The sequence below is a fragment of the Syngnathus floridae genome, chromosome 14 (genome assembly GCF_059516105.1).
Source record: "Syngnathus floridae isolate MCC-2025c chromosome 14, RoL_Sflo_1.0, whole genome shotgun sequence".
Classification (NCBI taxonomy): Eukaryota; Metazoa; Chordata; class Actinopteri; order Syngnathiformes; family Syngnathidae; genus Syngnathus; species Syngnathus floridae.
In genome coordinates, this window is record NC_142426.1 from 7,996,567 (window position 1) to 8,006,282 (window position 9,716).

General features: G+C 47.2%; 4 protein-coding genes across 7 annotated transcripts in view; 1 reads left to right on the forward strand and 3 right to left on the reverse strand.

The window, feature by feature from the left end:
- The window catches only part of LOC148387480 (guanine nucleotide exchange factor VAV3-like), a 25,635-nt gene extending 25,007 nt beyond the window's left edge, over nt 1–628 (reverse strand). For 2 of the 3 annotated variants that reach the window (XM_088397137.1, XM_088397138.1), the window contains exon 1: nt 17–627. The gene's annotated coding sequence lies outside the window, so the exon portion shown is untranslated. Of the gene's footprint in view, nt 1–16 lie in introns of all 3 variants that reach the window. The other variant, XM_088397136.1, reaches the window with a different exon arrangement.
- The window catches only part of dcaf8 (DDB1 and CUL4 associated factor 8), a 4,779-nt gene extending 861 nt beyond the window's left edge, over nt 1–3,918 (forward strand). Inside the window, exons 4-14 of one of the 2 annotated variants that reach the window (XM_088397140.1) lie at nt 23–182; nt 276–666; nt 741–881; nt 949–1,043; nt 1,151–1,261; nt 1,433–1,563; nt 1,653–1,760; nt 1,834–1,964; nt 2,154–2,273; nt 2,349–2,465; nt 2,681–3,918. In XM_088397140.1, the coding sequence (XP_088253266.1) occupies nt 23–182; nt 276–666; nt 741–881; nt 949–1,043; nt 1,151–1,261; nt 1,433–1,563; nt 1,653–1,760; nt 1,834–1,964; nt 2,154–2,273; nt 2,349–2,465; nt 2,681–2,788 (1,613 nt within the window). In that variant the 3' untranslated portion in view covers nt 2,789–3,918. Of the gene's footprint in view, nt 1–22; nt 667–740; nt 882–948; nt 1,044–1,150; nt 1,262–1,432; nt 1,564–1,652; nt 1,761–1,833; nt 1,965–2,153; nt 2,274–2,348; nt 2,466–2,680 lie in introns of both variants that reach the window. The other variant, XM_088397139.1, reaches the window with a different exon arrangement.
- Nucleotides 3,919–4,244: 326 nt separating this feature from the next.
- Nucleotides 4,245–8,312, reverse strand: ndc1 (NDC1 transmembrane nucleoporin). Its single transcript, XM_088397143.1, has 18 exons — nt 8,154–8,312; nt 7,634–7,754; nt 7,465–7,566; nt 7,215–7,389; nt 7,025–7,151; nt 6,846–6,954; nt 6,606–6,657; nt 6,398–6,530; nt 6,214–6,306; nt 6,059–6,140; nt 5,810–5,977; nt 5,460–5,711; nt 5,278–5,390; nt 5,136–5,186; nt 5,001–5,064; nt 4,826–4,926; nt 4,500–4,660; nt 4,245–4,427 (listed from the first exon to the last, which is right to left on the reverse strand). Exons 1-18 carry the CDS (start codon nt 8,190–8,192, stop codon nt 4,364–4,366), a joined length of 2,007 nt encoding a protein of 668 aa, XP_088253269.1. The 5' UTR covers nt 8,193–8,312; the 3' UTR covers nt 4,245–4,363.
- A 328-nt stretch (nt 8,313–8,640) lies between these two features.
- LOC148387483 (uncharacterized) lies at nt 8,641–9,684 on the reverse strand. The gene has a single exon (XM_088396561.1). The coding sequence runs from the start codon at nt 9,411–9,413 to the stop codon at nt 8,685–8,687; it is 729 nt and encodes a 242-aa protein (XP_088252687.1). The 5' UTR covers nt 9,414–9,684; the 3' UTR covers nt 8,641–8,684.
- Between the last annotated feature and the right edge of the window lie 32 nt (nt 9,685–9,716).

Genomic DNA, 9,716 nt, shown 5'->3' on the forward strand with positions numbered 1-9,716 from the left:
ATCTGTGTTGCCATACCTCAAGACAATGGAGAGGCATCTGGTGACAGGAATGTGCCAGAAAGTGAGCTGAACGAGGAGGAAGATGAGGATGATGACGATGAGGAGGAAGACACTGACAGCATGGATGGCAGCGGCCTCTTCTCCCTGACTGAGGACGGTGAAAGAGAAAGCGAGGAAGGCAGGCAAGAGAGGGCGAAAGACGGCGGCGGGAGAAGGGCTGCTCGGAAGCGGAACAGACCTTGCGGCGGTGGCAGCAACAACAACCGTTCCTCCAGCTCAGATGATGATGACGACGACGATGGCGACGAGGAGCTGAAAGATGACGAGGAAGACGACGATGAGGCGATGGAGACGTGGCTGGGCGCCGAGCTGCGGGACCTGCGCGGGCCGGCGTGGCGCGCCATCCCCTCGCTGCGCTGCCGGGAGATTGGCCGGGACTCGCAGCAGTTCGTGAGGCAAGTGTGTGGCGCCCGCGGGCTGGTGCAGAGGTTGGAGCTACAGGGTCAGCTGGAGAGGCACTCCGGCTGTGTCAACACGCTGCACTTCAATCCGTCGGGCACGCGTCTGGCGTCCGGCAGCGACGACCTCCGCGTGATTATCTGGGACTGGGCTGTCCGGCGCGCCGAGCTGGAGTTTGACAGCGGCCATAAGAGCAACGTCTTTCAGGTGAGAAGGTTGCACTTCCATTCACTCTACAAGGCAAAACATCTTGACACTTTTCTTTTGGTTTGGGGGGGCAGGCCAAGTTCCTACCTCACAGCGGTGACTCCACGTTAGCCATGTGCGCTCGCGATGGTCAGATTCGCGTGGCTGAGCTCTCTGCCACCCAACGCTGCAAGACCACCAAGAGGGTCGCACAACACAAAGGGGCTGCACACAAGGTCCGGTAAAACAAACACACACACTTTTAAATAAGATGTTACTGATCCACTGTTTTTTGTCTACCAGTTGGCTCTGGAGCCAGATTCGCCATGCTCCTTTCTATCAGCGGGAGAGGATGCCATGGTGTTTGGAATCGACTTGCGACTGGACCGGCCTGCTAAGTGAGTGGCGCATCGTTTTGGAAATCCCCGGATTCACCCCTCATAGATGAGTTTGGTGTGCAAGATGTCCATCAAACCCCTGTGAAATGTTTCCTCCTATTTCTCAGCAAACTAGTGATGGCGAAGGAGGGTGACAAAAAAGTGGCCCTCTACACCATCTTCGTCAACCCAGCCAAGACGCAGCACTTTGCGGTTGGCGGAAGGGATCAGTACATTAGGTACCTACGCAAAATGGCTGTCACAAGTGATGTTGCAACATGCTCAGTGGTTCCTAATCAGTGTGAAATCTCAATGTGTCGTATGAAGTCAGCAGGTGTTAGTTGTACCTTCTGCCACCTCGTGGAAGAAAATTGAAATGCTCTGCCTGTCATCGCCTTGTTGCTCGGTAGGATTTACGACCAGAGGAAGATCAACGAGAATGACAATAACGGCGTGCTGAAGAAGTTCTGCCCCTCGCATCTGGTGTCCAGCGAGTCCAAAACCAACATCACCTGCTTGGTGTACAGTCACGACGGCACAGGTAGGCCTGCTCTAAACGCCTGCAAATAGCATGACAGTGCTTCCCCGTTTTTGGAGTTTCACCATATTATTTTTGTTATTGCAATCTAGAGCTACTCGCCAGTTACAACGACGAAGACATCTACCTGTTTGACTCCAACCACAGCGACGGCGCCGACTACTGCAGGAGATACAAGGGACACCGCAACAACGCCACAGGTGAGACGACACGCCGACCCAAACTCTTATCAGCAGCCGTTAAATCTCGCTTTGGATTCTCCCCGTCGTACAGTGAAGGGCGTCAACTTCTACGGGCCGTGTAGCGAGTTTGTGGTGAGCGGCAGCGACTGCGGACACATCTACCTGTGGGACAAACACTCAGCCCGCATCGTCCAGTTCATGGAGGGCGACAAAGCCGGAGTGGTGAGTACAAACTGTCAGATTAGCGCTTGGGTAGAAGCGCCTCCGTGTTGTTTGTCGCACCAGAGGTGCATCCTCATTAGGGTCACATGTTTTTATATATAGGTTTGGTTTTTTGGGGTTAATATTGTTCAAATATTTTGTGTAATAATGTTAAATAATGGGTTTTTTTTTGGGCTTGATGTCGCACAGGTGAACTGCTTAGAGCCACACCCCCACCTGCCAGGCATGGCCACCAGTGGCCTAGACCACGACATCAAGCTGTGGGCTCCCACCGCCGAGACCCCCACAGGACTCAAGGGTCTCAAAGAGGTATCTGCTTCTAAGAGAAGGCTCCTTTTTGCAGCCGTACTTGAGAGCTAATGTGCCTTTGTGGTTTACTTGAAGGTGATGAAGAAGAACAAACGGGATCGCGACGAGGACAGCGTGCGGCATGGCGACCAGTACGACACCCAGTTGCTGTGGTTCCTGATGAGACATATGAGGAACCGACGACCCCCGAGGGTGAGGGGGGGGTATTTGCTACACCTATTCTTTACCTACTGTGTCACTTATGATAGTTATACAGGAAAAGGTAATATGTTATTGTTTTTTGCGGTCCAATATGATTTTCAGTTGCGAGCAAGGTCATGTAACAAATTCAACTTGTATCTCAAGGCACTGTTGGCTATAAATAAATAAAATCGCCCCACTCACTTCCTCTCCTCGTCTCCATCCAGACCCGACGTGAAGGAGCCGAGGCAGACACCGATGAGTCCTGGAGCTCGCCGGACACTTCTGACGAAGAGGAAGGAGGTCCAGATCATGTCCAGTGCATGTCCTCCTGAGCTATGCACACTCAAACACACACATATATATATATATATATATATATGTGTATAGATACAGTCCAGTAAAAAGCAGGTATGTCAGAAAAGATAAGCAAGAAAAAGTTAGGGAAGAAAAATGCCAGCAAATATATTGTCTGAAATTTGGACCATGACAATGAAAAAAAACATATTACTCAAAATCCAGTTTTTAGGGTCACCAACTTTGTTGTATAAAGTTTTGTGACCAAAAACAAAATATTTCACATTTTGTGTCTCTTTGAAAACGACAATCTCAATGTCATGTTAAAAAGTCTGCTTGCCTGCTTTTCACTGGACAATCATAAGTTGATAATTGACACACTGGCACAACACAAATCAGACCGTGACGGTGCAGAACGCTGGCCACCGTACGAAGACGTCAAGTAATTCCCAATGTCCCATTTTTGACCGCTGCCTCCAAACGTACGCCAGCACGTAGCCGCCCCCCCTTTCCACCGTAGCGCTGAGCTTCATCTTAACCGAATTATTGACAGCCACCCCTGAACTGACTGCACTTTGAATCAGGGATGTTGCAGTTTGACTCATGCACTAAAGAGATTTTTTTTTTTTTCGGGGGTGTTTTTGTTTTTTCCCCTGCAGCACTCACATCATCTTTGACAGGAAGCATTCTGCTCACCTTCACTGCATGCGCCACGGATGGAAACTTATTTTACTCAACCTGATCAGATTCAGCACAGTTCTTGTTAAAGGTTCACCACGAAATTTGGTGGTTTCATTGGACATTTTGCTTGCCCGTTCTTTGTGCTGTGAGAGCAACTGAAGCCTGGCGTTTTTTCTCGTTTTTCTGAGAACTCTTAGATTAATTGTACATATATAAATATGAAAACTGTAAAAAAAAATAATAAATCAACATTTAGAAGATGCTGTTTGATGTCACACATTTGATTGGTTAAAGATGCAGAGGTTTATATTCGATACAGATCCAATGTGCACCTATTTCTTCTGTTCGCCTAAGACTGTCCATTGTACACAGTACTGTATTTCATTTTGAGAATTTTGCCACCTAAAGGCTTAAGATTTCTGAAATGTCTCCTGGTTCTGTTGGAAATCTGTTGAAGAATTTGTGCAATAAAACAAGGATGAACAAATGTCTCCTGAAAGCAATTATCATTGTTCTACGCATTGCTTGTTGCTAGGTTTGTTATTTTGAGGGAGTCAAGAGTACAGGGCAAAAAATCTTTTTCAGATACACATTTTTCCAAATTTGTTGGAACAGCGTTTGAGTTCAGGAGACTTGTTTTTATTGCAGTGTGATTGAGTAAAATTGCTGTGGAAGAACAAGCCCCATTAAAACATTTTTGAATAAACACAAACTTCTCTCACCTCGCTCTTCCATCGCCGAGAGTCACGCTTCCCTGCCACTGCAAAATGCAACTCTGCTTGCATTATTAAAACTTGCATTGAGATCCGGAGATGACATTTTACACCTTTTATTTAAACAAACTAGTATGTACAAACAGGCGTCTAACCTGTGATAAAATAAAAGCAAAATGTGCTCGGTATCAGCATAATGCAACAATATGTATATTACAGTTATTCCTTGTAGTGCAGGAAAAGCTGCAGCCTCTTGCGGTGCTCTGCAGACATAGGCACAGCACTGCAGGGGTGCAAAAATCAAACGTTAGCATGTATGAAGGTAGACTGTCGCGCTGACATAATAGCGACTCACTTGAGGTGCACTCCAAAGGTGGTGGTGATTCTGTAGATGGCCGTCTTGAGCGCGGCCCTGAGAGCGAAGCGCAGCGTCTTGTAAGTCGGCTCGCCCATGCCACCCGCCGTCCGCACGGGCTTGGTGGAGGCGTGCGGCAGCTTGAAGTGTCGGTCCACTGCCTGTGGACAAACCGTGTTTTGTTTGTTGACTTTTTTTCTTTGCAATAAAATACTTTCGCCCCCTTTGTACTCGTATGAATGACTTCAGGCTGTGGTCAAAAATATTTTAAGACATTCCTGCAATAAAAATGCCAGGATTAAAAATGCTGCTAGTGTAAATCTGACCTCTTGCAGGAGCAGCATACTGCTAAGGATGCTGGATAAGGAAGTTTGAACCACGCCAAAGTGGTCCTCTGTGAAGGAGGCTTGAACCAAGTAGGATAGTCCTGGAAAACACTCACTTGGTTAACGCAAAGTATTGAACAGGAAGTGACATTTGGGGTTTTTTTTTTTGGTTTACCCTCTAATGCCCATATGTGGGCTTGGCTGTCGGCAAACAGTGCTTCACTGGAGGCTTCTGGAAGCTGCAAAATAGAGAAAACATTCAGCATTTGCGTAAAAAGTGCTGGAGTGATACTGGACGCAGTGAGCTCACCTTGTTGAACAAATACGCAATCAGCACACGCTTGGACAGGAAGCTTTTAACCTGGACAGGGTAGTTAGTGTTTAAATAAGGACACCTTGAAGATTAATAATTCAATTTTTTTTCCCGCAATTTGTATGCAGAACCTATGTACCTGTTCTTTCCTGTTGTGGAGGAACTGGGTCAAAAGACTGGGTTGATAGCCAACCTGCTTGGGACTGGGCAGCAGGACGGGGGACGACACGGGGCTGCCGCTGGAGTGGGAATCTGTACAGAGACGGTGGCAAAATGACTACAAAGTTGACCGTTGGCTCCCATCTGCACATCTCCCTTTACCTGAGGTGGACCACAGTTTGGGGGCCCTCCTCATAACATGGGGGCTCTGCACAGAGCCGTACCACGGCGAGCCCTGGTATACAGACGCTGTGAGACGCCGTAGGGCGGGCGAGGCAAAAAGGTTGTCCTGCTGGGGCGGGGTGAACGGCGCCGTCATGGGGCTTGGCCCGTTGCGGGCAAAGACGGAATCTGGAGTTTTGATCGAGACGTTTCTGGCTCTGGGACTCATCAGATCTTCCGCACTCGAGGTTACTTTAAGTTGAAAAAGATCAGAAGAAATGTTGAGATGGCCACGCCCAAAGAAAAGACACCCCATTATTGAAATAACTTCAGCGCATGCGACCATTTACCCGAGGATGAGTTCGACGAGGACTTCAGTTCGCCGCTTCCCGGCGGAAGTGACTTGGCCCTGCCGTTGGTGGCCACGCGGTCGTGGTACGCAACCAGACGCTGGGTCAGGTCTGCCAGAAGCAACTGACACTCCTTGCTGATGGCGATCCAGTTATGAGGATGTCCACCTGATGGAGCGGTATGAAGTTGTCGCCCATTTTAATCACTCGATATTACATTTGAATTTAAACAAACAAGCAGAAACAAACCTGGCTGACTGAGGCTGAACACCTCGCTGCGTCGCGATGGCGAGTGCTGAGAGAGCAAAGCCAAGTCCTGCAGGGCTAGGAACTGCCAGGCGGAGAGACTTCAAGTCAACTTGCAAATGTGCCACAGGGCCTTAGGAGGAAAGCTGATGGACTACCTTTAAAATAGCCGGCGCTGGGTCAGAAAGAACTCTTGGAAGACACTGGTGAACTTCCTCGGTGAACGACGACTGCACTGGGAAACTGTAGCCCTGTATAAAATGAGAAATATAAAATATGAACCACGTCATTTTCCTGCTCAATCATGGCACAACATGCATGGAACTATAATTACACACAGACCTCCGTGATAAATATCCTGAAGAGGAGCAAGGATGTGTACCAGGTGAAGAGCAGGAAGGTGGCACTGGTCCACAGGTGGTAGAGAAGGGACAAGTCCACAAGCCCACTGATGGTGTCCAGACGGTGGGTGGAACTGAAGGGGGGGCAGCGGATACTTGTGAATATTGATACACCCGTGTGAGGGAGGACGTTCACAAAATGCACTGACCTGTTTAAGTGAAGGTTAAACATTTTACAGATCCACTCTCTTGGGATGTAACCTGTCAAAGAAAGACTTGGTTTTATTTCATAGGTTCATAAATGAACTACACTTGTGAAATAGGTGGCATTAGAAGGGTCTCAGTCACAAAATGTGAAATAATCCTACTTTTGAAATCATCGTAGGTTTATTTTCTTATTCAGGGAATTGAATTTTGTGCACTCACAAGCAAGAAGAAGAATAACTTACCCAAAAAGAAATAGATGAGAATGTAGTTCCTGATAGAGTAAAGAGCTTGAGCAGCACTGCACTTCACCACCAGCGGCAAGGAACTCTTAAAGCGAAGGTACTTGTATTGCTGAGGAGAAAAGGGAGGATTCAAAAAGTGACTATAAATTCACTCAAAACATGTCCAATGACGCACATACCTGAACTGTGTGGAAAGACACATAGTTCATGTTATGGATGACGCCAAAAAGGTTGTGGGAGAAACCCACGAAAGCGCCCGCCAGCAAAAGGATGAGTTGGTACTCATTCAAACACACCCGAGGAGGACTGCAAGACAAGTTATCTGTTAGCGATGAGCTACTCTCAAGCACTGCGGAAAGGTAGACTTACGCGTCTTGGAGGCTGCAAGGGTAGGTCAGCATCTCGTAGCGGCCCCCAATGGCGATGGCGGCGCACCAGGCCACGATAACGCCGAGGACGCAGTGGAGCAGGGAGTTGGCCACGTGACGTGGGTGCAGCAGCTGACCCAACAGCGCAATTTTGGAGCAGGCGACGGTGGGGATGACTAAGCAGAACCAGAATAAAGATTGACAACGAGAAAAATACTTCATTCACGCCATCTGATTTGAACCTCACTGACCTGAATAATATTCAAAGATCAGGAAGGCCACCATGATGGTGACGCTGCACAGCAGGACAAAGGACAAAAAGGCACTGGCGCTTGTCATGACGGTCAAACATTCTGTAGGAGGAAGACATTTTGATTTGATAAGAATGCTCAATACAAACACAAACAGTGACTGACTGACCTGATAGGGTCTGGATTGGGGAGAGAAGGCTGAATCTGCTGAGGATGACAAAAACTGCTGTAGTGGGTGGCAACAGCAAGACGCCCCAAATTATGCTGGCTGCAGCCCTCCAGCAAATCACCTAAACACAGGGTGGGAAGATTTTCCTATTATATTATTGATTCATAGTTATCTTCCCAAAATGGGCTTCCTCGGTTTTTCCTCGGATGGGAGGTCTCGACCAGGGGTTGTTGATCATTTTGTTTACTGTGCCTGTAATTTTTTTTAAATTATTTTATGGGAGTTATAAATAAACTAGACAACTTTATGCCAACTGATGCCACATTTGGATATTTCTTTTCCTAGGCAAAAATGCCTGTCCTGTTTTTATTAAATTACTGTAAAGGAAGAAGGAGGGAGAAAACACAAAATAACTCATGTAAACTGACACACAGGAGTTGCTGCTACAGGCTAGCATGCTAGCTAACACCTGTCGTTTAAGAAAACAAAAGTCGGGCTTTTATATGACACAGAGACTCACCTTGCGGACAAACCAACAACGTTGATCCGCAGAAAACATAGCGAAAAGAACACGTTATTTCTTCTTTCTTCGTCAAAACTTCCAGGTTGTCATCATGCCGCGCCACTTTCGTTCAAAGGACCTCCGGAAGGACCCATGCTCCACAGGGGTCTCCATATACATGCCTGTTTCAAAATGACTTAAAAGTCTGTCATGTCATGAATTTATTATTTTTCTTAATTCATTATTTGATTAATTAATTTATTTTAAAAAAGTCTGTCACGGATATTGGTTTACACCTAACGGCATATTTTGTCATATTACTAAAACACTTTACATTTAACATTTTGAAAAGCATACATAAATCAAGACCGCCGTTTTAAATCATGAGGCCGTTTACTTAATTCTAGACAATGAAACTTAGGAATTAGTTGTAAATGCCTTTAATTTCCAACACCAGAAGCTTGTGGTTTATAGACATAACGCATTTGCCACTAATTATTCCTGAATGGAGAAGATCTTGCTACTATAAATTATTAGACTACTTATGAATTAGTTGTGAATCCCTTTACTTTCATCACGCATAAAAGACTTATCCTGATGATAAGTGGTAAAACTGGGTCTATCCAATGCTGTCTTTGCATCGTCAGTCTTGGTCTCAAAGGCGTTGACAGGTAGTTTTTGGGACGCACTGATGGACATGTCCGTCTGAACGGCCTTCTGAGTAAATGTAGGTTTCTGCCCGGGCTTGAACGTGATGGCGGGCAAGGCCTGCTGCTCCCGCTGGACCCTCTTGTCCTCCCACAGCTTGAGCAGACGCCGCTGGTTGTTGGTCATATCCTTGAGGTTCTGCTGCAAAGACTGGACCTGCTCCTCCAGCAGTGTCTTGGACGTGACAGCGTTGGCCAGCTCGGATGTCAGTTCATCTACAGTTAGACCCAGCTTCGCCGCTTTCTCTATCAGGGCGTCGCACTCATGTTCCTTCTCATGCAGGTCGTTGATTATGTCCTTTGTAGTCTTGCCGAGGAACTTGGGACTGCACTCCAGGCCAATATCTATACGCAGGGTTTTGACTTGCTTCCTCAGGTCCTTGTTGTCTATGAGCAAGGTCTTGAACTTCTGCTTCAGGGCCTCAGTGGAGCGAAGCCTGGACTCATACTGCCGGAGTTTTTCCCGCAGGATGCCTTCTCGGTGGACAGCGTCATCCCGCTCCTTTCTGCATTTTTCCAGGAGTCTTAAGGTCTCGAACTTGGATGCTCGGTCACCTTTGGCAGTGGCCATCTTACAGCAAATCAAAATTAAGCAACTGCAAAATTCCTTTTACAAAGTCATTGTTTCCATCCACACGAAAACTGCTTGAGCGGCCATTTGCGAGCCCGACACTGAGGCGGGTGATCTCGCCCTCACGGGGTTAGTGCCGAGCTCAGGTGTGTAACTCAAAGCTGGTGGCTAGGATGACCTGTAACCAGGCCGCCAGCTTCCCTCCCACTGACAATGTTTCCAGTGACACCATTCTTTTCCCATTTGTTTAATGAAGCCCGTAAACAGACAATCATTCAAGTCGACTGAATGTTTGACATTCTT

Bases quoted from the DNA above. Each gene is read 5' to 3' on its own strand.
- ndc1 (XM_088397143.1), bottom strand. From the start codon at position 8,192: ATGTTTTCTGCGGATCAACGTTGTTGGTTTGTCCGCAAG. The intron at 7,755-8,153 runs GTGAGTCTCTGT...CCCTGTGTTTAG, and splicing joins GTTGTTGGTTTGTCCGCAAG to GTGATTTGCTGGAGGGCTGC. The intron at 4,927-5,000 runs GTAAACCAAAAA...AGTGTTTTCCAG, and splicing joins CCACATATGGGCATTAGAGG to GACTATCCTACTTGGTTCAA.
- LOC148387483 (XM_088396561.1), bottom strand. From the start codon at position 9,413: ATGGCCACTGCCAAAGGTGACCGAGCATCCAAGTTCGAGACCTTAAGA.